The sequence below is a fragment of the Vulpes lagopus genome, chromosome 18 (assembly GCF_018345385.1).
Source record: "Vulpes lagopus strain Blue_001 chromosome 18, ASM1834538v1, whole genome shotgun sequence".
NCBI lineage: Eukaryota > Metazoa > Chordata > Mammalia > Carnivora > Canidae > Vulpes > Vulpes lagopus.
This window is the reverse complement of record NC_054841.1, coordinates 35,757,634-35,785,384: the sequence shown is the minus strand read 5'-3', so window position 1 is coordinate 35,785,384 and position 27,751 is coordinate 35,757,634. Positions and strand designations below refer to the sequence as shown.

At 38.3% G+C, this 27,751-nt stretch overlaps 2 protein-coding genes across 3 annotated transcripts in view; both read right to left on the bottom strand.

The window, feature by feature from the left end:
* Positions 1-27,751, bottom strand: part of SNAP25 (synaptosome associated protein 25) — an 80,778-nt gene that overhangs the window by 17,097 nt on the left and 35,930 nt on the right. For both annotated transcript variants that reach the window (XM_041733350.1, XM_041733348.1), the window contains exons 2-4: positions 9,349-9,484; positions 6,983-7,024; positions 1,534-1,582 (exon numbers count right to left, since the gene is read on the bottom strand). In XM_041733350.1, coding sequence (XP_041589284.1) covers positions 1,534-1,582; positions 6,983-7,024; positions 9,349-9,420 — 163 coding nt within the window. In that variant the 5' untranslated portion in view covers positions 9,421-9,484. The remainder of the gene's footprint in view (positions 1-1,533; positions 1,583-6,982; positions 7,025-9,348; positions 9,485-27,751) is intronic.
* On the bottom strand, positions 17,368-23,308 carry LOC121477867 (hydroxysteroid dehydrogenase-like protein 2). Its single transcript, XM_041732394.1, has 2 exons — positions 23,276-23,308; positions 17,368-18,619 (listed from the first exon to the last, which is right to left on the bottom strand). Exons 1-2 carry the CDS (start codon positions 23,306-23,308, stop codon positions 17,435-17,437), a joined length of 1,218 nt encoding a protein of 405 aa, XP_041588328.1. The 3' UTR covers positions 17,368-17,434.

Below are 27,751 nucleotides of genomic sequence, written 5' to 3'. Positions count from 1 at the left end.
GTGGGGGAAATCTGCTATTCTGCTTCCTTTCTCAGAAAGGAAGTTGCTATACCTATGGGAGAGGTTGCTGGGAATCATTTGTGCTTATGAATAATATATTTCTGTGTGGAGATTTTGGCAAATTTTATCTTCAGATTTTCTTCATCAAAGTGCAATGAAATTTGCAACTCAAGTAAGCATGTTATTTCTCTCTTTTTGATTCTAGAGTTATATATATGTACATATTACATCAATGCATATCTGCAGCATATAATTCTAGGAGTAGAATGTCTTGGTCAAAGATGGGTGTATGTCATAATTTGAAAATATTATCAAATTACTCTTCAAACATTTATAACAGTCTATAGTGCCTATCTGTACATTGAAGATGACTGTTTTCTCAATATATTCACAGCACTGGTGATTATCAATTTAAAAAATTTGTACCAGTCTGCTAAAGAGAGGCATCTCATTATTGTTATTGGTTGAAGCATGATTTTGTGTCTATTTATAAGCAGGTGATTTATATCTTACATCAATTTGCTTGTAGGTTGTTGCCTTTTCTTTGATCATATGCAAAGTTTCTCTCTATATTAGGAAAATGCCTTATGTCTGTTATCTGTATGGCAATTCCCACCCACCCCCATCTGAGGTTTATTTATTTTTGAAGTTGGAGGTGTCCCATGTTGTGAATACAATCTTACATTTTCATCTTTGACATTAAAAAAATTATCATGATTCCTAAGAATCTTTAATGTTTTCAAAAATATAAAGAAAAAAATTCACAACAATTTTCTTGTTATAAGAATTCAGAATAGAATCAGGTAGCTAACTTGTGGCTAGAATTAAATAAGCATCGTCATATGACTGGATGTATTGAGACAAAAAGAATATTACTCTTCTAGATTCCACTTTAGAGTACAGAGATGATTTTCATGGATTCTCTGATTTTCATTGCTTCTAGCATTTCCATAGTAATTAAAAAACAATTTAAATATTTTAAGTGGTTCAGTTTCTCATTTTCCAATGGTCTCCCTCAGCTTATATCCTTTTAAAGACCTAACAGGACCTACTTACTTAAGGAATCTTCATGATGACTTGGAAATCAAAACTGCCAGATCCTGAATTAGGATGGTCAGAAGAAATGGATGTGATATAATACTATTCTATCATCCTATCTAGGGATTATTACAAGAAAACTAAGTTTACGGGAAAAATTGGGGATAAGAAGGATCAGAGATTTCTCAAACTGTCCAAAACACTACCATTAAAGAAAAAAAAATGACTTTTCCCTTCAAAATTCTGTTACTCCAATATACATGAGAGGGACAGTAGTGACATTTAATCAGTCATGAAGGCCTCAACATTACCATACTTTACCAATCTTTTCAATGGAGAAAGGGAAAAAAGCAAGACGGTGAAAACTCTAGAATCCTCATACTCATATACATACATAAATATGTTGAAAGGATCACCTTTGTATGGACAAATAATTTTTTTAAATGCACTTTATTCAGATGAGAAATTGTTCTTACTGAAGAAATCTCAACTTACCTCCTTGTTCATCCAACATAACCAAAGTCCTGATACCAGCATCTTTACTCTACATTCCAATAATGGTAGCAAAGTTGAAAAAGAGTTAGAGAGAGAAAAGAGAGAAAGAGAAATCAGTAAGGGGACAATTAGCCCTAGAAATGGAAAATGAAGAAGGACCAAAGGAGAAAGAGGGAGGAAATAGGGCAAGAGTATTAAGGGCTGGGGAGGGGCTCAGAGGAAGAGGTTACCTGTGGACCTGTTCTATCGGTGAATCTTAGGGTAGATAAGGGGGATGTAGCTCAGTCTCCATGGGGGTAGGGCTGGGGCTTGGCACAGAATTGGAATACACAATTTAATAATATACTGGGGTTTTATTTTTTGCAAAACAAAAATGCCTTATAGTTTCTCTAACACCAACCATAGAAAGCAAATCTTTCAAAATTTTCTAGACTAAATCTTCTCTGGTATGATACATCAGGAAGTTTCCCTCAGTGAATTGGAAGGAGATGCTCCACAGGAAAGTAAGAAACCTCGGGGGTGAGATTTTTAGGTTTATCAAAAGAGATGATTACTTCACAAAGATTGAGAAATACAGCCCCAAACAGAAATCAACCTCCTACTTTCTCTCTATGGCGAAAAGTTCTGTGAAGTTTAGAAAGCTGATGGACAGATGAGAAATAAAGGCTCTATATTCTGAGATTGAAAATTTGCACAATAATAGAGTGTGAGAAAATAATTCATCTACAAGTTTTACTGCAGTTCTTTTGTGTAGAAGTCTGCAAAAGGCACTCCTCATCTCACTCCAAATGATCTAAACAAACTAAATGCCACCTAAATTATTTGGTGGAGGGGAGTGGGAATTGGTGGGTAGGGGAAAAGGAACACAGATATTTGGATGTCTCAACCTTAAAAATCGTCATTGCTGGGATCATTAGCAATGCCATTTTATACTTCTTAACAATCACCCTATAAAACGAAAATCTTTCCTTAACTAGTTTGAATTCCCAGCAAGATTGAATTCCCCAAGATTGGGTGGTTGCTGGGTTGGTTCATTCACTCAGCTGTTTGTTCATTCATTCATTCATTGACTGAATATTTATTGAGCCTCTAGTCTGTTCCAGGCACTAAGTTAAGTGCAAGATACGTGTACAGCTTCTCAACTGCTTCACAATGTAAGACGCAGCTTAGGTTAGGTGGACAGAGCTGGGATCTGGGAGTCAGTAATTCCAAATTCTAGACTTATCTTTGCAGTTCTCTTGCCCTAGAGTCACTTGTTCTGTGTCTCAGCTTTCCTAGTTGTCAGAGGACAGAAACAGCTCCCTCACTTCCCAGGGTACTTATATGGATAAAATGAGCTACAGAATGTAAAGGTTCTAAATATTCAACTCTATGGGAGGCTATGGTTCCAAAAAGCAATTAAGATAAGGGATTTAATTTGTATAGAATCTCAAACAGTTTAGACTGGACTGCTGTGTTTGTTTTCTCAGATCCTTTCCCTTTTTATGAAATTCTCAAAGGAAAAAGTAAATATGGTAGGAGTTCTGATGGAAGGGAATTGCTGTGTCTAAGAATTCACACTCTGGGATTAAAAAAAAAACAGCAGTTTTTAAAAAAATAATTAATTAATTTTTTTGAGCTGGGTTTTAATTTCGTCTCTGCCATTTATAGCTAGGTGTCTCAAGCAAGTTACTTATTCACTGGGTACTTCAAGTTCCTCCTCACTAAGATGGCGATCAGAATAGTAGTGAAAGTGTGTACCTTACGAGGGTTAAGTTAGATTATATATAAGTTAGATTATATACCTTTGATGATGATGGCTCTGGTTATAGTACCCAGCACATAGTAGGTTCTCAATAAACATTAGAACCTACATTTGATCCCACTGTTTTGCTGATAGTTTTTTAAATCAAAATAACTGGATTTTTCTTTGGGCAAACTAGAAATGCAAGGGAGGAGAAGGACAGGGATGAGGACAATATTTTGAGGAAGGCAGAATATTACTTTCTCTTATTCTTAACAAGTATTATGTTTTGATAGCTAGGAATGAGAGGAGGTAGTTTCACTGTTGTCTTAGCTTGATTCTTGGTTTCTGTTTGAGATTGTTGGGAAAATTGTCTACCTAAAAACTAAAGAGTTGGAGATAATGAGGAATTTTTTTTTTCATTTCTTTCTTTCTTCTTTTTATTTCTCTATTTTTATTTTTCTTTTCTTGCAGATGAACTAAGACTATTTCTAGAACATTTTTCAGTCTTTCTTTGATCATTCTGAGATGCTTTCCCCAAAATCCAACACATCTGAGCTAAAACGAGGACTCTCCAGGCACTTTCTTAACCACTAGAATTCCAAAAGCCTCCACATCTACCTATATGAAAAGCACTGCCCTGTCTCAATTTTCTAGCTTTAGTAGAAAGTCTGGCATAATAAAGACATGGCTTTAGAACACTTATTCTCATTACCAAGGTGTCTTGGAAGATAAATTGGGATGAGAAGAAAAGATGCTTAAAATAGCCATGCAATGTTGAAGAGCCTCAGTAACTACCACTCCATGAAAGCTCTCTGTGGTGCTTGTGAACTGGCCTGCCCTCAAGCAGTGGGGGCTTTCCTGGGTTACTTTTCACAGCCCCAAGGCATTCACGTGTGTAGACTTCATTTCTGGCAGGTAGTGTCAACAGAGTTAACTTTTTTTGCCTGGAACCAAATATTACTTTCTTAAAGAGGTATTCATGATTCTATTACCAGAATTAATTATATGTTCCGAGGCAGGGAAGGTCTTGAGTTTGGAGAACCATTTTCATACCTGCTTTCCTACATGATACCAATGTATATCTTACCTCCCACCCCCAAAGTTAGGTATTCCATACATGTTTGTGCAAGTGTAGTCATCAAAAGAGCAAGTTTGCAACTCTAGGCTGGGAACCAAATGTTATATGATTTCTAATCTTTTTACCTGTGTAGGGTATCCACTTTTCTGAATTTTCCCAACTGACTTCTGTGTCACTTTACATCGTCCTTGAAATGCCATTAATGGCTTCTATTAAAAAAGCAAGTTTCTATACCTGCCACTCTGTTACACCCTAGTCTGTGAAGGATGGCACAAAATCTTATTTGAACTGAAAGTGGGGTTGTCTGCCGTAGGGAGGCTGCACAAGTTTTGCAACCTTTCCTGTCTTTGAGACTAAATTTCAATAAGAATGCAGCTCAATTCAAATTATATAGCACTAATGTACTTTGGGATCATGGGCAGGATACCACTATTTCAGTGCTCATATTTGCCAAATGATTTCTGTCCTTGATGAATATTTAATGCTGATTCTCTTTAAAGACAATTTCTTTTTTGATCGAAAAGCAGACTATCCTTTGAATAGCCAATGTTCTAGACATAAGGGGTATTTGACCATCAATATAAAATAACCCAGGAGGAAGTAAGAGCAATCAATCTATTGCAATAATACCTTGCTCATAATTTCCTAAGGATAGAAAGTCTAATAGCCTTCTCTCATTTATTAGAGGTAGGAACTAGCTTCCATCTGTTTCACCCCTTGTTCTAAGATGCAACCTCATGCATGATCAAGAAATCCTTTAGGAGAAACAAAAATGTATGATTCAAGTATCCTACTTCAATCAATAGAGCTTTTGAGACTCCCCCCGCTCCCCCATAAGTTAGAGCAGACACTCCTTACTCAAGACTGGTTGACACTGCCTGCAATTTAAGAAGAGGCAAAAAAAAAAAAAAAAAAAAAAAAAAAGAAGTATTCATTGGCTCAAAGACTCCAATGGATGAGGGGCCAGTTCAGAGTGATGTGTTTGATGCATTTGCTCCACCACTTCCCACAGTGTTTCAACACTACACAGGTAGACAAATTGGTGATAGTTCTGGTATTTTAGAAATTTACTTCACGTGGGCATACATGTAAATGAAAATGAAAAATGAGCCCAGAGGCTATGGTTGAAGGTCATAAAGATGTATAACATAACTAATTATGTCAGCTGACATGTGGGTTCCCTTCAGGTCAATGTGATATCTCATGTGGGAATTTATGAAGATTTACTCTTTTTGCTTGTTCTCACGATGGGTTAAGGGACAACAAGTCAACTCTGAAAACCTTGCCAGTACTCTTAGATTTAGAATACCTGCCTCCTTCTTGGTCCTCAAGTATTTCTGCACAAGTGGTATTCCCAGGATAGAGCAAGGACAAAATTTCTCCTCATTTAGAGAGGGAAAGCTGCTCCCTGTACTGCCAAGGGCTCCTTTGTTAGAGGGCCTTCCTGTGGAGGCCAATTTGTGTTACACTGCAGGCTCAAATGCTCATTTTTCACCAGGCTCCCTGGTGTCCTGGGGAGCTCATTGTGCCCCCTTCTCCCTACTCCTTCTGTGGCAATTCGCAACAATTGACATTTAGCCAATATTTCGTTTCTGGGTAAGAAGCTGAAGCTGCAGAAATAAAGGAAGATGTTAGCTTCTGTAGTGTGAAAGGCAGCTGAACTTCATTTTAGTCTTATAACATTGATCTTTCTTTCCTTTCATGTCATTGCATAAGCAATTTACAGTAGCGCGAGGCAAGTAGGCTCATTTAATCATTCTGCTCAAGAACATGCAAGATCTCTAAAAATGATAACCACACATGAATTGATAAGCAGTTTCAAAGCATAGCTAAAACAGCATTTCACTGAATAAAAAACCATTAGGCTTGTTTTATTCAGTTAAGATAAATATAGCCCATCCCATTCTTTTTCCACTTCATCTCTCCCAATGGGCAAGTTCAATTAAACCACTTATTCTTCTTGGTTGACTGCTGCTCTCCCAAATTGGAATGAGCAAGGTTTATTGTAAATGCCCTTTTGATTCCATTATTGCTATCTGCCCTATTTTACCCATTTAAAAATAGTTTGGGATTCATTAACCATGCCTCACAAATGGATGTTTAATCCAGAGTCGGGAATCTAAAAGAGCTTCTATATTTGCATTATGGACTTGAAATTCCTTTTATCAAAGAATTTTCCTATTACTTCATGAATTTTAGTGCCTGACTCTCAATATTACAATTTCTGCAAATGTTGTATCTATTGGGATACATATTTTTAAAAGTCATAAATGTGGCTGAGTCAAAACAGAGTATCAAGATTAGATGTGACTTAAGAGGCATCAAAATCATTACAAGTGAAGTTTTTATGTAGATAATTCCTTTATATTTGCTTAAAGTGACTCAATCTTCTGCAATTTCTTAGGAGCATTTACTTGGAAGTACCATCCTTCTCTACTTCCTCATCTATAAAGGTGGCCAGGACTGGGAGGGAGAGGGGATCATTTGATGGCTAACTGACATCTCCCTCATTAATGTGGATTCCTGGTAGGCGACATTAATTCTGTAATCAATGGGATCATGGCCTAGGAAAAGGCAGTAGGGTCTAGGGAAAGAATATGCCCACAAAAGGGATTAGTTTATCTTGAAATATGGCCACTTCTTACCTCTTCAACCAGTTGCAGCATACGACGGGTGCTTTCCAGTGACTGAGATTTAAAAAAAAAAAAAAAAAAAGTTATGAGTGCAGGATCCAGAGGTCTTTGAAAATCAGAACTACTCTCTTCACTTGAGAAACACAAAGGGTTACTTTTTTTTTTTTCACAAAGGGTTACTGTCACATATTAAGTTTATGACTGAAACACATTTTCAATCTCTTTCCTATCAGTCTTTCTACATAATAAGATTCCCTAAAGCAATTACATTAAAGCTGATCTTCTAAAATCAAAACCATATGAAGCTGATCTTGATATCAAAGACAAAGTAATCTGGAAAAGATAATTTTGCATGTGCAGGATGCATGAAAAATTATCTCAAATACTCAGAGGATTAATTTGGCCTCCTTGGACCAGGAATATTGAGTTTTAAACACAAACACAATTTTTCATGAATTGAGATGAATCTAACATCAAGTTTCTTATAAAGCTCCTAGAAACACAATTGGAAGCTCTTATCAATACAAATTAAGCTGTCGCCTTAGGGTGAAAAAAAAATCAAGCATGTTTGAAATAACTAGCCTATAGGAGACAGCTATAATAATTATCTCCATCCTTAGATAAGACAAAGTGAGATGGAAAGTCTGAGTCAGCACTGGTCCCTCGGGCACATCGTTGTCACTTTTTTCTCAATTCCTTTGAAACTAACTAGTAGACTCTGGCAACCACTGTGATTTCTCAAAGCTTTGCTTTTAAGTGACAAACTTATTTTGGACAAGATTCTGCAAGAACGGGAAGAACGTGAACTTCCCTGGAAGAGCTGTCAGGAGGCTGCTTGTTGAAATAGAATGGCTGTAAGCAGTGGTATGCTGGTAAATGCTAAAATATATGAATATTAATATGTAAAAAGATATGAATATGTGTATATGTGTATTTAAATTGGTTATTTTCCCGATATAGGGGAAGGAGAGCATAGTATTTACAAATAATAAAATATACAGTGCCCTTTATTATATATTCCATGTAGCCAATTGATTCTCACAGTAAGGTTTGTTAAGTTTTACTGAACTCTTGTGTCCATTGCTAAGCATGCAAAGAACAAGTGTAGTTCTGACATGGATGTCGGTTGATATTTTCATTAACAAGTAAGAGGACAGTGCAACAATGAAGATATATTAGACCTTTGCTAGTTTGTCAATGATGCAAGTGACTGCTGAAGAGAATAAAAATTTTCAAATACTAGAAGATTTTCTCCATTTCTTGTGTTAATTAAAGAGTGATGGCTAGAGACATGCACACTTTTAAGTTTATTCTGTTATTAATATTTTCTCCACTTTCTTAAGTCTAGACAGTCAACAAAACAGTAAGTCAAATCCTGATTTGTAGTGTTTGCAGATTCCTGTGATATAAATACTCCTAACCTGTCTGATTTTTAAGCAGCGTGGTGTAACTAAAGGTGAACTTGGGAAGGTGTAAAGTAACACACTGTTATAGGGTATTCCTATATTATAGCTATAAAACCAAGAACTTTGAGAGCATAGGTAGTAGTAAAATATAGGAAAATAAATAAGAAGTGATGAATTTTGAGTATTTATTGCCTTTGATTTTTAATTAATATCATCTATTTTTGTCAATTTATATAATTCAATTTTAATACCAGCCTGTAAAATTCTAGAAAACATAACAATCAGCTCTCAGAATTAGGCCACCTCCAGACACCCAAAGCCATTGCTTTTTTTTTTTTTTTTTTTTTTTAATTTATTTATGATAGTCACAGAGAGAGAGAGAGGCAGAGACACAGGCGGAGGAAGAAGCAGGCTCCGTGCACCGGGAGCCCGATGTGGGATTCGATCCCGGGTCTCCAGGATCGCGCCCTGGGCCAAAGGCAGGCGCCAAACCGCTGCGCCACCCAGGGATCCCAAGCCATTGCTTTTTTTAGAGGGTCTTGACTTCTCTAGATTTTTAGAAATTGGGAGTTTAGGCTAAGATATTAATTGTATATAGGTTTATCAACCCATTCCTGTCTGTAGAGGTGTCAGGTGTATAGAAAATCAGTCATACTCCTCTGTTTTTTTTTTTTTTTTTAATTTTTATTTATTTATGATAGTCAAAGAGAGAGAGAGAGAGAGAGAGAGAGAGAGGCAGAGACACAGGCAGAGGGAGAAGCAGGCTCCATGCACTGGGAGCCCGACATGGGATTCGATCCCAGGTCTCCAGGATCGCGCCCTGGGCCAAAGGCAGGTGCTAAACAGCTGCGCCACCCAGAGATCCCTCCTCTGTTTTTTAAGTTGAGATGTTAAAAAACCTTTTCCGCCTGAACCTGAATAAGACCAAGTACTCAGCTCCCCATCTTTTGCTCTTTATGTCCCATCCCTCACCTCATCAGCCAGTTGGTCAGCCCTTCGCTGCATCTCCTCCAGCTCATTGCGCATGTCTGCGTCTTCGGCCATGGTAGTGGTTGGGGGTGGCTGGGTGCTTGGGCTGGGGGATCAGTGATGGCTTTGGACACAGAACCTGGAAAAAGCAGATTTGAACATGTAAGAGTTTATATAAGGACATGTCGTATGTGCAACAGGAGATCTAAATAGCCCACGCTGTCTCCATGACTCAGTCATCTTCTGAAAGATGGAAGCCATATTCAGACAGGGTTCAATAGAATTTTGCTGTTTCTCCCAAAGGTACATTATGAATGCATACTTGCCAGCTTTACAATGTCTACCTATGAAGCATTTTTAAGACACGAACCATCCAAGAATTTGGAATGATGATATGGAGGGATATGGTTCTGGGTTAGTATATTTTTAACCTCACATTTATTTTCTATTTTTATTTTATTCTTAAGAGCTTTATTGAGGTATGATGGACATACAATAAATCCCATATATTTGAAATGCATAGTTTGAAAAGTTTTGACATTTGTACACACCAAGGAAACCATGACCACAATTAGGAAAACATATCCAACATCCCCTAAAGTCTTTTCATGCTCTTTGTAATCCTACACACCCACTCATCCCATATCACCTGGCCCCTGTGATGAAACAACTGCTTATCTGTTCTCTGTTACTATAATATATATATAATATATATTAGTTTATATATATATAAATTATATATATTTATATATATAAATTATATAATATATATAATATATATTAGTTTGCATTTCCCATAATTTTATATAAATGGATGATAGAGTATGTACTGTTTTTGTCTCATTTTTTTCACTTAGCATAATTATTTTGAGATTTATTATGTTGTTGCATATGTTAATAGTTTGTTCCTTTCTGATGTTGAGTAGTATTCCACTGCATTTAGAAGCATTTAGAATGTAGGAGCAAAGGACAGGCCACCCCCAGATATGCCACTTTGGCATGCACATTATTTCGAGCTGAAAATAATCAAGGCTCAGAAGACTCAGGAATAATATTTGACCTTCCCCCTAACTGCCTACGAGAATGCCCCCTAACTTCCTCCAGGAAAGGAGCAATCACCACAACTAACTATAACAAGGATTAGGGGTGGTAGACAGAGAAGGATTAGCAAAGTCTGATTATTAAAATTGCTCCCTATGTCCCATGTTTCTGTATGGCCCAGCCATACAAAGGAGTAAATGTTTACCAAACATCTCAAACCCTCAAATGTTTGGTAAACATTTACTCTTTTTTATCTTCCAGTGAATTTTTTCCCTTTCCTTTGAAGTTCCAGACTCTTACCTTCTCTTTAGTTCTGGATGACATACATACCTCATTTTGCCAATCTTTGGAACCCAAATCTATGTGGATTCCCCAGACATGTATAATTAAATTTGATTTTCTCCTGTTAATCTGTCTCCTGTCAGTTTAATTTTTAGACCACCTAAAAGAATCTTCAAGGATAGAGGTAAATTTTTACTCTCTAGCAAGGAGCTAAAGGCAGAAAATCTTTAGTTTCCTTCAGTTGTTATCAGAAGTTGCCAAGAAGGCTTACGTGAATATGCACAGCTATTTTTCTAAAAAGAGATGGATCCTTTGTATGTGAAATATGACCAGCCCATTTCTTGGTTACTCTCTTGAAATCTCATATGATACAAATTATAGGTAGTCAGACTGAGCTCCCTCCAGAGCCAATAAGCCCCCTCCCTCTCTTCCTTTTTCTTTTCTTTCTTTCTCCTGTTGTTCCTTCTTTCTCAAATATTTATTGAGTACTTGTAACATGCCAGGACAGTGTTAGGCACTAAGGATATAGTAATGAATGAGACAGGTAAATTCATTGCTGTCATAGAGCAACAGACTAATTAGGAAGATGGGAGTAAAATAAGGAAATTAAATTATTCAGTGTGAAACTAATTATATTTGAGGACATACCATGGCTGCCCGTGGGTCACAGCAGGCCTTCCTGAGGAAGTCATGTCCCCAGGAAAGGCCATCAGAGGTGATAGGATAAGAGTCTGAGGAAGGGTTTGAGATGATAAATATATGATATGATAAAACCTTCTCTGTGAGTAGCACAACTGTAGAAGGCATGGGCTCTTGCTTTGTGGTTGAGATGGCCAAGTGTGCATTGGAATATTTCCTCCCTCTTCCATGGTAGAGCATGGTCTTGGGGACATGGCTGCTCAGATGGGAATTACATTTCTAGTTCCCATTGCAAGGAGGTGGTGCATGTGGCTAGAGATGGCTCATGTATTGCAGTGGGAATGATGTGCATCCTTGCCAGGCTCAGGCAGTTCAGAAGCAGGCATTCCTTCCATGTCCTCTCTTTCCCTCTCTCCCCCCGCCCCCCCCCCAAAAAAAACCAAACAGGGCCCTAGTGGATGACCAGGCCATGAGACAGCAAGAACTTGGGCCCTTGGAATTCCTACATAGAGGCAAGTTGATAATGAACCATAAAGACCCAAAACTTCATATGAAATGACAGTGCACTTCAACTATACTACACTACTGAAACTGTGAGGATTTGGTTTTGTGATAGCAGTGGGTATTATACTAACAGAGGAAGGCCTGAAGAAACTCAAAATGGGATAAAAATATTGCATAGGAGCATGATTTCCCAACCAAAAAACACATCTGTGTTTGTCTTCTATTGAAAATTGTAGATGGGAAAAGAAGTTAGATGTAGGGCCTTGGAGCAATACCATGTTTAATTATTATTCTAAAAATTATTTTTGTTATAATTTGTATTAGAAGCATTTTGTTTTTCAAAAATGAAATGAAAACTCTTCAAAAATAATCAGGTTTGCAGTGGCAGGCCCTCAATGACCTCATCTCCCAGGCCCACTGCTATACTGCTTTCTCAACAGCTAAGGTTGAACTCTTCCTGGGATTTTAATTTAGCACCTATTATTAGACTCTCCCACATGTATTACTCTTGTGAAGTAACTCAGACTATTCAGTGTTCCTCAGTAGGAGGAGTCCTAAAGTGAATCTCCTTTGGAGATAATAGATTTCACAGTTCTTTTATACCCAGTGGTTCTTCAGCAAAGTGACAAATGTGGAATCACGGTAAAAAAAAAAAGAAGGAAAAAAGCTTCAGGACTACATTCTACTTACCAGCATTTAAAAAAAAAAAAAAAAAAAAAGAGGTAGTAAGCTTATGTTAGGTTAGTTCTATGGGCAGCCATTTAAAATGTCGACAGAGCATCATACCATAAGCCTCCTGATTTTTTTTTTTAAAATGACTTATTTATTTGAGAGAGAGAGAGCATGAATCAAGGGAGAGGGAAGGGGAGAAAGAGAATCTGAAGCAGATTACCCACTGAGCATGGAGCCTGGCACAGGGCTCAATCCCACAATCCTGAGATCATGGCATGAGCAGAAATCAAGAGTCAGATGCTTAACCAACTGCGCCAACCAGGTTGCCCTGAGCCTGCTAATTTTTAACACCAATTCTGGCCACCAGAATGTGTACTCATGATATGATATACAACTTTAAATGCTCTGTGTTTTACTTAAACACACATCTCCACTTTGGAAATTAGGGAACTAGCAAACAGAAACTGGAAGGAATTTACACTGAGCCACTTCTGAACCTTAAAATAAGGAGAAATAAAATTCCTGCTTTTTTCTGAATGACTGGGATCTACCCCCTAAAATAAAACAGTGTATCAATGGAAATGTAGAGTAGTTTATGAGCCACAGCTGTGGTGTGAACAAGGGTTTCACAGACGATTGGCTCTGGTACTCAGTTGCTGGATGACTTTGGGCAAGTTTATCACTGTCTCTGAGCCTCAGTTTTTTTTCAACAGGGTACATAATTCCAGTCTCATAGCCCTTCTGAAGGTAATTATATTATAGAAAGTTCTGCCAACCTTGTTTGTAAGAATGTGGGAGCTTTCATATTCAGAAAGCCTTGCTCATTCAGGATAAGCCTGTACCCAATGCTAAGAGTGGAACAAATGCAGTATTTGTTAATTAGCTTTCCTTTACTAACAGCTGGGCAGGAGACACGTTGCTGTGGTGCTGAGCACCCGCAGAAGACTGAAACCAGGGAAACCAGCAGAGTGCCAGAGCCTGCAGTCTTGAAGCAGCACCTTTCGCAAGATTGCCACGTGGAGATAAATAAGTGCACCTTCTCACCCTGTTCTCTATCTTTGTATTTTGCTGCTGAGTTCCTTGGGGGAACATCTTCCTTCACTCTAAGCAAGCAACTGACCTTTCTTTCCTCCTAACAGGTTAGTTTATTAGAAGGCAGATCCTGCACTTTCCAACCTGGATTATGATTGCTAGTTCCCTCTTCCAGGTTTATTTGCTGATAGTGCTCTCTCTCACCCTCTCTTTGTCTCTCTGTCTCTGTTTCTCTCTCTCTCTCTCACACACACACACACACTCTCTCTCTCTCTCTCTCTCTCAGGGCTCATGGGTTTCCTTGGCAATTTCCTCCCAAAGTTGCTATTCTCAGCACCTGAAAAACAGCTGTTGGGCCCCCATGGCTTCAAGCTGACAGCAGTCTACAAGGATCTGGCTGAGGGGCAGTTGGTGTGAGAGCAGAGAAGCCATGTAGTGGATATCTTTGTTTTCATCACTTCCACGGTCTCCCCAGGAGCTCCCACACCTTATTCCTGCTCTCAGATGTGGGGGATGTCTGACTGGGGAGAAGGGCTGATGCATCCGTAACAGATATCAAATGCATGGCATTTCCTAGCTGAAAGAGCAATGCCCACTCTCCTAAAGAGAATACAGGGAGAGTAGGTCTGGAACATACCTCCAGATCCTCTGTTCGGATATTTATTTTTTAGATTTTATTTATTTATTCATGAGAGACACAGAAAAAGAGGCAGATACACAGGCAGAGGGAGAATCAGGCTCCATGCAGGGTGCCCAATGTGGGATTTGATTTAGGGAATCCAGGATCACGCCCTGAGCCAAAGGCAGACGCTCAACCACTGAGTCACCCAGGCGTCCTCTCTGTTGGGATACTTGATGCTAGTGTTTGATAATTCTCCCCACAAACCTCAAACCCAAGCATATTAGGCTTCTGAGGGATAGCACCTGAAGAGGCATACTGATGTTGATGAACAACAATTTGATCAGCTGAAAGAACAGTAATAGTGAAACGGCATTTATTATCTAGGTGGCATAGAACATTCACTCATATTAGCAAATTGAACCTCTATCCCATGTGTTGCTTAAGCTAGTAGTGTGGTCCCAGCCAGCAAAACCTGTTCAGTTAAGTGAAGAAACTAGGAGCAGAGCCACTCAAAACTATTCCCTGGGGCTCTGCTGTAAGATAGTCTCCCATTTTATTAAGGGTCTAACAGTATCCTAGTAATTGTCTCAAATCACCAGTGTTTAGTAAAAGGTCTGGCCCCCAGTAGGTGTTCAATTCATGTTAACTGATTTGTTGAGTGAATGAAAGCACTGTTTTGACACTCGCCCCCCACCCCCACCCCCACCCCCACCCCCAAGTTAATGTTCCGAAGTCAGCAGTTTTCCAGGTGTTGTCTAGGGCAGTGCTTCTAAAACTTCAACAGGCATCAGAATTACTGGAAACCTGGTTAAACAGATAACTAGGTCCCACTCTCAGAGATTCTGAGATAGGGTCCCAGATTCTGCATTTCCAAAAAGCCCCAGGCCATGCTGCTGCTGTTGCCCACAAACAGCACTTCTTTGTAGCTCTGATATAGAACCTTGTCCCCTGGAGTGTTAATAAGTGCCACCAGGTGGGTGGGGAGCGGGAAGGTTCTGCAGTTACCCAGACTGTAGAAACTATAGGCTCAGCCAGGGGCTTCAGGGCATTATGCCCAAATCCAGCTCACAGCCTATTTTTATATTGGCTGTATGCAAAGGATGATTTTATATTTTAAATGGTTAAAAAGACTCAAAGATGCATACTTTTTACATGCAAAAAGTATGAAATTCAAGTTTGAGGGTCTATAAATAAAGCTTTACCCATGCCCATTGCTTCCCTGTTGTCAATGGCTCTTTCAGGCTACAAAGGCAGAGTTGGGTGGTTTCAAGAGACCACGGGGCCCTCAGCACTGAAAATATTTACTTTCTGGTCCTATACAGAAAACATTTGCTGATCCCTGGGTTAAATCAAGTTGAACAAAAATCCTTAAAGCATTCCTTATTGGTCTTTTGTATCCATTTCCCGTAGAGAGACACAAAGTGGGGTGTTCTCTTCTGTCTATATTTATTTGAAGAAGTTCCTTCTCCTGGACCTTCCTGAAAAGTGGTTTGTGTTTCCTGGACCATTTTTTATTTATTTCTTTATTTTTTAAAGATTCATTTATTTATTTGAAAAAGAGAGAGAGAAGGAGAGAGCATTCACCCACGGGTAGAGGGAGAGGGGCAGGGAGAGTGATTAGCAGTCTGCACCACGTGCAGACAGAGCCTAACTTGGGGCTCGATCTCATGAGCCCAAGATCACGACCTGAGCCAAAACCAAGAGTTGGATGCTTAACCAACTCCACCACCCAGGAGCCTCTGGACCATTTTTAAATTTAACATATAATATATATTTGCTTTTGATTGGCAATTTCTCTACAATCAGATTTAATCCATGTAATTCATCACAAGGTCCTGGGAGGCCTGCACAGCCTTCAAAGATTCCTAATTTCCATGACCAACTGCAGGCCTATGTTCCCAGCCCCAGCAGCAGCACCGGACTGCATGAGGGACAAAAACATCTGAGAGGCTGTTGCTGTCACAGTATGTGGTACAAAGCAGCAGGCTGCTGCTATTCCTTGATGTCAAATATAAATCGCAAAGCTTTTCATTTTCTAATGCTGCACGCAAGTCTATTTGAGTCTCATATTAGACATGGGGCAAGTGAAATACAGAGACAACCCTTACTTCCTTATTAAGGGGCTTACTTATCTTCATGCATTAGGCTAAGACTGTTCTCTTGATGTAGAGTCTGGGTTTTACCTTTTAATTAATAAAACAAATAAACAAGCCCACATATATCAACATCTATCGGCTGAATTATCACAGAGCCGAAACCTACAACTTGGTATCTTCTCACACTGCTAATCATTTGAACGAAACCTCTTCAAGATAATCTCTCTCTCCTTCTGCAGAAACTGCCTGCTTTCTGGTGGGGAAAAATTCAACAAAATTTTATCAAAGACTTACTGTAATCAACCAAGCCCAAAGAAGAACAAAGAGACTTTATAAACCGAGTGGACAACTCTCCTTAATTATTAATAAAATCACATGAACACTCACTGAGGCTTACTCTTTGCTAGGCCCTGTTTTAAGTGCTTCTCATATAATAACTTACATGAAACTTCAATGCCATATGGTGTGCATACTACTATCATCCCCAATTTGCAGATTAGAAAATATGTTTAGAGGTAACTCTCTATTAACCACAGAGAAATTTCTTTTTTTTTTTTTTTTTCTGGGGAGAAGTTATTTTATTTTAGGATATTTTTACACACTTTAATATGACAATACATACTGTAATTAGCTGAATTACATTAATAACATTTTTACTATAGGTAACATACTTGTAAAGCTCGTTAGAATGAAAAAGTTTTTGTTTCATTAGTCTTCACAAACAGTATTTATTAAGTCGTTTATGTGATTGACAATGCATTGTAGAAGATCTTTTTTTAAAACTATATAAAACTCTAAAATACCATTTAAGATTTCACTAGCATATAATCCCAAACAGAAAAATTAAAACTGGTTGACCTCCTTTTATGTGCGAAGTGTTGAAAAGAGCTAATTTTACTGCTTGAACCTGATATATTGCTCATCATACCTTTCCCACAATGAATGAAATCTATGCTCAGAGAGCAAAACTCACAAAATACGATAGGCAGACTGTCTTAGAATTCCACTTAATGAAGCTTGTGTTTGATTAATTAGCTGTTTTAATTACAATTTCAAGTCTTACAGATACAAAAATTGTATTTTTTTCCCAAATCCAACATGCATATCCTTACGAGAGGAAAGAAAACAAACAGATTTTAACTGTTGAGTCCTTTTATTTTTTGAGCTTAGTGATCGACATTTTTTTTTTTTTCTTTTTCCTTCACAGCCTGGCATTCATCTGATTCATTAGCTTCTCCAATTTGATTGCTAGGGCCATGTTTCCTTTAATCTTCAATTTTCCTGACATGAATGCCATTGTTGGTTTTAGTTTTCCTGAAAACATTTTTACAAAATCATCAGTAGACATACTCATCACCACATCCGCCTGACTGGAGGGCTCTCCATATCCGACATTCCCACCTTTGCTTTTAAGATCAAGAAACCACGTTCCACCATCTTCACCTGAGAGTTCAAACTGATAAACTGCTTGAGTGGCTTTAACAACATCATCACTAAGAGAGTCCTTAACAATTCTAAATGTTTCTTCCACAGCTCCAGAACGTTGTTTTGGTGGTGGCTGTGGCTTTTCTTCTTTCAATTCCGGAATAACATCACGTGATTCCACTTTCTTGGTAATTATATCCGGGTGTTCATCTAAGAAGAAATCTGGTAACAAGGGATGGCCTGGTTTAATTGCATAGATGTCAAAATTTTTTATTCCTTCTTCTCTTAAGATATTTTCATCAATAATAAAGTTTCCAGTAAAACTTTTTGGCTTTTTAAAAATGGAATAGGCAGCATCGGCAATGATATCAACTTTTCTACACTGGCTTTCAATACCAGATCCTCCCAGCATATCCATAGCAGCGGTGTGGATGGCTGTTTTAGGCCATAATGCATTGACTGCAATTTCACCCTTAAATTCTTCTGCCATCCCAAGCACACACATAGACATACCATACTTAGCAATGGTATAAGCACAGTGCTGTTTGAACCACATTGGATTTAGGTTCAGTGGTGGGCTGAGATTGAGGATATGAGCAATTTTACTCTTTTTCAAATAAGGAATGCATGCTTTAGATGTCAGATAGGTGCCTCTGGTGTTGACATTCATCATCAAATCGACTCTCTTCGTAGGAGTTTCCAATGTGTTGGTCAAGCTAATAGCACTGGCATTATTCACCAAAATATCAATTCCTCCAAATCGCTCCACTGCTTTCTCCACTGCATTACTGATTTGCTGTTCATCTCTCACATCAACAGCACATGGCAAGGCCTTTCCTCCAGCTGCTTCAACCGGTGTTGGGTAACATGGTTTCCTCAGAGCAGAGGCGGTGGCGACGGCGGCGGCGGCGAGCGGACCCGGAGGAGACGCGGGCCTCCTCTCCTCATTTAGCCCCAGTCCCTCCCACAGAGAAATTTCAGATCAAGAACCTATGTCATTTTTGAAAGCATATTTTCTTTCTTTTTTTTTTTTTTGAAAGCATATTTTTCTCAAAGCACATTGTATGGCTATTTTTGTCTTTTAATCAAAAACTGAAAACTAGGGGGATCCCTGGGTGGCGCAGTGGTTTGGCGCTTGCCTTTGGCCCAGGGTGAGATCCTGGAGACCCGGGATCGAATCCTACATCAGGCTCCCGGTGCATGGAGCCTGCTTCTCCCTCTGCCTATGTCTCTGCCTCTCTCTCTCTCTCTCTCTCTCTCTCTCTGTGACTATCATAAATAAATAAAAAAATTTAAAAAAAAACCTGAAAACTATTTTATTTTTAGTTTCATTTATATATTAGAAAATAACATAGAGTGGTTTGACAGATATATCTCAGGATACTCCAGCTTTTGATATAATCTATCATCTCTACCTATGCTTTTAATCTCTAGTTCTTCTTTCTCCCCTGTTTTTTGCTTATTTTCTCTTTTCCTCCTAGGATATGACTGTGGTCTCTTTATATCTTTTTGAATTGACAAAAGATTCATTTATTTCACATTTTTCTTGTTTTTGGTACAGCATGCTTATTGCTAGAAATTATTTTTTATGTGTTATTGTGGCTCTACCCTAAAAATTTGGGCATACATTATAGCCTTTGTTATTTATTTCTAAATAGCATTAAATTTCAGTTTTAATTTCCTCTATTCTCATTTCTTCTGTTTCAATTTTTATTTCAAGTAACTCTTGAGTTATTTAAAAGTATTGTTTTAAAATTTAAATAATAGAAAAAATTTAAATAATAGAAGTTTTTTTTATTGTCATTGCTAATTTTATTTTCATCATGATCAGTAAAGGTGGCCCATGTGATTTGGTTTTTGAAATTAGGTGAGATTTCTTTTGTACCCCAGTGCCTGGGCAATTTCTGGGAAAGGTTGATTTGTGTTTAAAAAGAAAGTCTATTCTATCGTTGATTTTCTCTTGCTACCTATCTATACCAAATCAAGCTAAAAAGGAAGATCTGTTATTCAAACACCCTGAAATCTTTAGTCAGTTGATCTATTGATTTCCATGTATTCAAGTCCCTGGCAGTACTGTAGCTTTATCAATTTCCTCTTAAATTTCAGCCGATTTCTTGCTTTTTATATTTTGCAGCTGCATTGTCACAAAATAGTCCCTTGATCACTTTTTCATAGTAAATTATAGCTTTTATTGATATTAAATAATAGAACTGTACCCATAGACTTTATTTATTTATATTTATTTATTTATAGGTGACACATAATATTACATTAGTTTCATACCAATTGACACCACTTGACACTATTATAATATCATTGAATATACTTCCTATGCTGTACCTTTCATCCCCATGACTTACTCATTCCATACCTGGAAGCCTATGTCTCCTCTTCCCAGTCACTATGGTATTTATGCCACACAACTTTGGTCAAACTTAAGGGTTGGGAATATATGTCTTCTATATTCCTGTCATCTTCTAAAACAAACCCAAATAACAGCAACAACAAACCAGTATCATGCACCTAAGATGTGGGAGCTCTCATTTGGCTCATGACTCCGAATCAAACAGTGGGGCAGTCACCAGTTTTCTTTGGGTTTTTGCCCTTACTCTTGAGAAGGAGCTGGTACTTGGATGTGTTTGGAGGCAAGATCTCTTTCCTCAACTATAATGCTTGGATCTCTTCTCCAGTTACAATGATAATGAGAGGTGATCAAGGATGGACCTACTGCCATTATTTTTACTGGATGAAATGTATTACCTGAAGATAATAAATGCAACCATAAGACTCAAAGTGCCCATTCTAAGGGAATAGTGAAGTGCAGTTACTGCTGCTGAGACAAGTCCTCAAGATTCCTCAAGTGCATCAGGAGCATTATTTACTCTGAATAATTAGAATTTGCCCCAGGTTTGAAGCAGCCTTTCTCAATTAAGAAAAATCAGCTGCATTTATTCCAATATTCTATGTCATTGTAACTCTTGCTGTCTAAATATTATGCATAATAATAATCATTTACTGAGAACTTGCTATGCGCTAGGAACTTTATATAAAGCTTGGGGGGTATATAGGAACCCCCAAACCTTTGCTACTCCAACTGCAGTTCCCAGACCAGCAGCATCAGCCTCTCCTGGGAGCTTGTTAGAAATGCAGAATTATAGTCTCTACCTCAGACCTCCTGAGTGAGATCATCTACTGAACAAGATCTTCAAGCATCAGGAGTTTAAGAAGTGCTTCCCCAAAACATGTTATCTCCATAGTAAGCAAGAAAAAATGATATATTAGTTGCCTTGATAACCAGCCAAGATCAGAAGGTCAGTGGAAGAGGCTGAGAGTTCCAAGTGGGGGAGCCAGACTCTGGGCCTATACTTCCACCACTGCACCCCATGCCATTATTCCATTTTGCCCATTCTACACAACTTGCGCACTTCCAGCAGCATTTGCTTCTCAGCAGACAGGAAGCTCCATGGCCAGAGGTTCCAAATGTCTCACAACAGTGTCCTGTACTTGGAGGATGGTCACACTGGCTAATTTCTATGAGATAGTCTTTCATTCAGAGAACAAGGGGAAGATGTTTATCAGAAAAAGCACACAGAGACTTTTCTTCTCCAAATAGCAGAGTCTGTGAAGGCTAAGACTTGATTAAGATGATTAGAGCTAGATAGTCCTGATAAACTTTTCCTCTGAAAATGATAATTAAATTACATGTCTTAATGACAAACTAAGGATCAGAGCAAATAATTTTTAGCAAGGTAGCAAGGTTCTGTTTATATTTCTATTGTTAAAAATGGCCAGTTCTTAAATCTGCTGTGTTTGTGGTTGTATAAGTTCTTCAAAGTGTGGACTGGACTTAGTTCCTTGTTCTTATATGTTGGATATTTTTGTGCATGAAATTCAACTTCCCTCTTTCTTCATAGTAGGCACTACTGGTATTAACAAATTATTTAGTTGAATTAAAAAAGATTTATCTTTCAAATACGAAGAACAGTGGCTCATGAATAGATTTACTGCCTTACTTCCATTTTATGCCCAATATCTGGCTCACTGATAAGTTGCAGTGCTCATGACAGCACTTCATAGCATGGTCTAAAGTCTCCTTGCATCTAAACTTTTTTATTTTCTTGTAAAAATGCAGACTATCAATCATACCACCTATGGAAGGATGAAGGTGGTGCTAGAATTTGCATTTCCTGCAACAACTATAGGTCCTCCTTATGCCCCTAGAATGGAAGGATTCATGTATAGCTTTGTGTAGTGCTGAAGGGCTTTGCAAGTATCCAATGGGAAACTCTGATAATCCTAGATAATCCTAGATAATAATTTATCTAGATGATAAAGCCATCTAGAAATGCAAATATAAAAAAATATATAAAATATATTATAAAAATATATATATAAATATTAAAAAAGGCAGCCTCCCTTTCTCCCCACCATGTTCTTCTCAATATCTGATGGCATAGAATGGGCTAGATTAAACACCATGAATGCATTCCTTACAGGAAAATTTGCCTTAAGAACCATCTCAAGTGAATAGATATTTCAACCAGCTCAGAGATATGTCACCATTTCCCCAGTATCTCTGAGGGAAGCCACTGACCACCATTACAGCCCCATGCCTTTCAAGCTTGGCTTCCTTATTTTTCAAATCATTGTGTCCCACCCAATTTCTACATGGGATTCTGTATCTCTACATCTAGAAATATAAACAAATACAGTCCTGATCTGGTTTCTTTTGAAAAAAGTCTGACTTCCCTGATGAGCCCCTTCCCTGGGCTACTCTGGGCATGACACTGTGGCTGATAGGCAGCTTCAGCTTGGCTTTTTGTTTTTTAGGGTCCTGGTCTGGGACCCTAAAGCAGCCAGCTCCCATGCAGCCAGCTTTGGCATCTCTTAATTGCAACAAGCCTGCTAGCCACAACCAACACTGATTATGCCTAAATCTCTCTTTTTCAAAAGTGCCAATGTTTCCTTTGTTTTGCAAATACAGCCAAATGGGTATTCAGCACTGAGGTTTGTATTATGCCACAGTTCCTGATTGTTTACTTGGGAGCCAAGCACAGAGGACTCACTGATGGGAAGAGAGGGAAGGGCAGAATGGGACTTCATCTCATTTACCCTGATCCTAGTCAAAGCAAACCACAGTAATTGGTTCAGCCATTTAACCAATGTTTACAGAGTGCTACGCTAGTGCAGCCACATTCAGCATGCAGCTGGAGTGGAACGGCCACCTCTAAGGGTTGGCTCTAGGAGCTCTAGGGAGAAACCTTTTGCTTCCAGTTCTCCTCTTTCATTTTTGTCTAGGAGGGAACTGATGAAAATGTTTGTATTCTAAGGAACCTGGCTGGTTCCTGGAAACAGTGATATCTATGCAGGAGTACACTTGGGCACATGAGAAACAAGTCTCTTTATAACCTAAATAAAATGGTTTCACTCAGGAGTACATGAACTGATAAAATCCAAGACCACACAAAAAGACCATCATTCTAATCAAAACAAACTATTTCTGTGCCCACAGGACCAAATCAACAGTTGTTAGCTGCTATATATTCCTGTTCACTGATAGTCTTGCCTTCGGTAATGGATATTGGTGCTCTCTTCAGCCCCCTGGGATCTCTCTCACTTGTTCCATGTAGGTGTCCCCTAGTTTTGTCATATTTCACTCCTGACTCTTCCCTGGGACCATTTTTGTAAGACCCCATAAGGCTGCTTCACCTGATCCATTGAAGGCTGTAAGTGCCCAGGTCTCACCAAGGCAGACCCATAGCTGTTAACCAATTGGCACAGCAGAACAGAAGTCCAGCTGTTTTTATCTTAAGGCAAGGCATATCATGAGGTATATTGGACCATCCAAAGGTTCTCTGGGGGTCCTGCCACATCTAAGACCTCTCCTGCAATTGCCCCACTGCCTGGCTTCCTCTCTGTCTAGCTGTCCTGCTTCCTCCTCTCCTTTCTTGTTTCTCCTGGCAGCACTTCCTTAATAAATCATTGCATACACATCCTTGTCTAAGAGTCTGCTTCTGAGGAACCCAGCCTGAAACAACTTCCATTGGCTTGGGAGTTATATTATATGAAGTATGGAGCACTGTAAACCAGGGACTGAAAAGAATGAATAAATCACTGCATCTGGAAGGGGCACGGGCAGGGGAAGAAGAGAAACTGCTTGCATTCCTAGCCATGCCAAAGAATATGCTAAGTCCCAGCTGAACTTACTTGGGTTTGAAGACTCCACAACCAAATCATCATAGAGTGGCTAGAATTTGAGGGTTATTGGAGCATCATCCTCATGGGAGGAAGGAAAGCTCAGAGAGGTGGAGTAGTTTGTTGGCAGCCACATCATCATCTGGAACTCAAATCTTTAACTCCCAATCTAGCGTTCATCTTAAGGTACTACCGACATCACACACATTAGAAAACTTGGAAGGAAGGGACTCATCTTGTCTGGGCTTATTGAAGGTTTTCAGAATGTCTAAATATACCATGACTTATGCCAACGTGGCCTGTGCTCTTTTCCTACTGTTAAGTTGAGGCAATTGCTCTTTTTATCTGCCATCATAGCATCTCTCTACTAACAAAACCCAAACTGTAGTTTCCTCTAGCTTAGATGTCTTCTGGAAGGTACTGATTTTGGTATAGAATGTTTTCTCTCCTGAATTAAAAGGAGGCATATGAGCTACATGGGGCATATCAAAGAAACAGTATTATTTGTGTTGCTAAACTAATTGGATTTTGGCATTTTCTTTCTGTGGACATAAAGGTGAATGATGTTGATTATCATGATCTATTTTCCTAGGAAAGGTATTCATGATGAAGAGTCCTCCACATCCTAGACCTGTTATCCGTGTGAATAATTTGTCCAAAACCCTAGACTTCCTGTGTTTTCTTCACAATTAAAACATAAATGCACACCAGATTATTAACTTAATCCTTTTAACATTTGGTTTTAATGGACTCATGTTTCAAACTTAACCTCATTCTAAGTAATAACATCTATCCAACCAGAAGTTTTATGTGTTAGTTATGTTTTCCTAATATACACTGAAATAGACACACAACTATTTTTCTTAGAATCTGGGAGCCCACAGAACAAATGAGTGATTACCATCAAATGTCCATACTCTTTAATTTGTGGTTAAACTTGAAGCTAAGACGACAACAGGGAGGTAAAGGTCTTGGAAATCACACCGTACTAAAGATGAACGAAGGCATGAGGGTATTTAGTAGGAGAAAGAAGGCAGAGCATGACTCAAGACTCAACAGTTACCACAAGGAAGGGTCTTGTTCTATACAAGCCGTTAAGTTATTTGTTATTAACTTAAAATTCTTTGGCATGGATATGTGCAGGTTGTAAACTTTACACCAGAGGTGGTTGGTAAACACTATATGCACCAGAATTGGGAACATACAGTTCTGGGTGGGGAGTGAGCATTTCAAAGATTCTTAATCAGAAACCCACATTCCTGAAGACAGCTACTACAAGAGTTTCAATCCTTTTTACTGTGGTCTACTGGGAGGTTTGGTAAGTAACAAAATGGGCATTAGGAATGACTTATCATTGGTGAAATGAGTTCTCAAAATATGCAAATTGGCTAGAAATACCGTACAGACACTAACATCCCCCATAACATAAATACATAAATAAGGGGTGTGTGTGTGTGCGTGTGTGTGTCTGTGTCTACTTGATCTGGATCAATGCTATTGCTTAAAGTGTAAAATTGGTCCTTTATTTTGTTATGATTAAGCAATACTCTGCTTACTGGTTCTCACCTGGAGAGCTTGTTAAAACGGAGACTGCTGATGTCTGATAATTTGCACTTCTAAGAAATTCTCAGGTGATACCACTGTGTATGGTACAGGGGACACACTTTAAGAACCAGTGCTCTTACCTGATCTACAACAAGGTCACCTGAATTTTGTTACTAGAATATCTTTGCATCTTCCCTGGATAAGCCTTTTATACAAGGTTCTTACTGGAGTGCCCAAAAGAAAGTTGGGGCATTGTGTTGGTAGAACAGGTTGTCCAACTAGGATTGTGTCTTCTAGTTAAGGTGTAGTTAAGATATTGATGATACAAGCATGGATTCCCCACATAAGAGTGGGTTCTTTGTAGCCAGGGAAATTGGGATTTGCTGATTAGCCAGAGCAAAATCTTTTAACTCATCTCTCAGTATCCACTTCTTCCATAGGCAGTCACGGAGCTCAGAACTTAGATGGACCTAATTCTAACCTCTTGTCCCTTTTGGGAAAGGTTTGCCATGAAGGAAGGAACAACATCCCCTTTTCGGGATTAAAGGATCCACTGTGGTTGTAAACATGGAAGACATTCCCTAGGTGGACAAGTTCCAGGGAGGAGCTGACTCACTTGCAAAGTGGCTTCATGGGGGTGAGAGGATCAAAAAATGCCAACCTAATGATTATTTCCAATTAATCTGACAGTATCATATCAACGAATATAGACATTTGCCCTAGACTTTATCATTTGCCTTGAATGGAGATAATGATAATTATTATTTTTTGCTTTAGATAATAGTTCTGCTATGTCTCTCCTTGAAGCAACCAGGACCTACAAACACAATCCCACTTTTTGAAAAAAATTCATCATGCACCAACCTACCAAGTGGTTAAGCTAAGAGACTCATATAAAATATTTGCTCTAAAAATGAATTCACTGCAAGATTTCTTTAAAATAGCAAAGCTCCTGGCTTGCATTCTAGCATGTTACAGACTGTTAAGTACTTGACAGAAAGAATGGAACCAAAAAATAAAAAAGTCCAACCAAAGTGTCAGGAGTCCCAGCTGATGTCAGAAGAGATCCAATTGATGATACAGTGTCTCTGAAGTGATTGTATAAGTCAATGGGAATAGAAGACTGATTTATAAAGTTAGATTCATCCAAATCTCCAGTTGCTTAAGGTAAGTAGCTAATATAACTCTAACTGCCCCAGTATATAAATTTGGCTTCCTCAGTTAACTCTATTTGGCACTCACTATCATTAATATGGAGTAGATTTAAGAAGAACCATGGACTAGACCTTGTGGGCAAAAGGCCTGAGGATTTTTTTTTTCTTTTGCATGAACTGAAACTATCAGAGGGAAGGAATCTTTCTGTGGTCAAATGATAAAGATTTTCATGCTAGATAAATCTCTACTCAGTGAGTGTCCCATGTTCACTTCTATCACTGAATGTGTGTTTGATCATTGCTAGTTTCAAGATACAATTTCAACAAGTTAAAAACATAATTCTCATAAAAATATAGTGAATATGTGTCAAAGATTTACTTAACTCATTAATGAGGGAACTAGCATGATGATAAATTTGATTCAAGAATAATTGATATATAATAATGCTAGAATGAGATTGCTGTAATTACATATATAGCTAGTTAACATCTTCTAGGGCAATAAAACTAACTTTTATCTTTTTTTTTTTACTAGCCAGAATCATTTAAATTTTTAGTACAAAAAAATCTTCAAGTTAAGGAACATATAACTTCACAGAATATGGAGCCTCATCAAAAGTTAATGGTAAGTTAAATGAAGAGAATTACATAATCTGTGAGTGTGTCCCTTAGACATGCATCCATCCTTTGCCATATTTTCTAGTTTAGGATAATTTTTCTTAATAATAAAAATGTATGAGTTTTCCCTTGGGTGTTATACTATTATACTGGTAGCAGCCACCAGATGAACTTTCTGCTTTGAAAGTCTGAGTGATTATTTATGATTTCTCCCAGTGCACTTAGTGAAGAATCTTAAACATCATATGCCGATGGTTCTCAAATCTGGTGTGGGGGGAAGGGAGGGTGGAGGACATTAAAATCTCTTGAGGAACTTAAAAAACTCAAGATGCCCAGCCAAAACCCCAGACCAATTCAATAACAATCTCTGAGAATGGGTCATAGGCAGCAGTATATTTAAAGCTCTTCAGGTGATTCTAATATACACCAAGACAGAGAACCACTGTACTACTTAGAATCAGTATCTGTGTGCATGTGTATATATAAATTTATTTTAAAATTTTCATTAATCATTAAACATTGCTCAAATGCCATTTTATTATTTTTATTTATTTTTTCAATTGTCATTTTAAAAGACTGTA

Excerpts from the sequence above, each read along its gene's own strand:
- LOC121477867 (XM_041732394.1), bottom strand. The coding sequence starts at position 23,308 with ATGACAAAACTAGGGGACACCTACATGGAACAA. Across the intron at positions 18,620-23,275 it reads GGGACACCTACATGGAACAA|GGACTGGGGCTAAATGAGGA; the intron begins GTGAGAGAGATC and ends TCTCTGTGGGAG.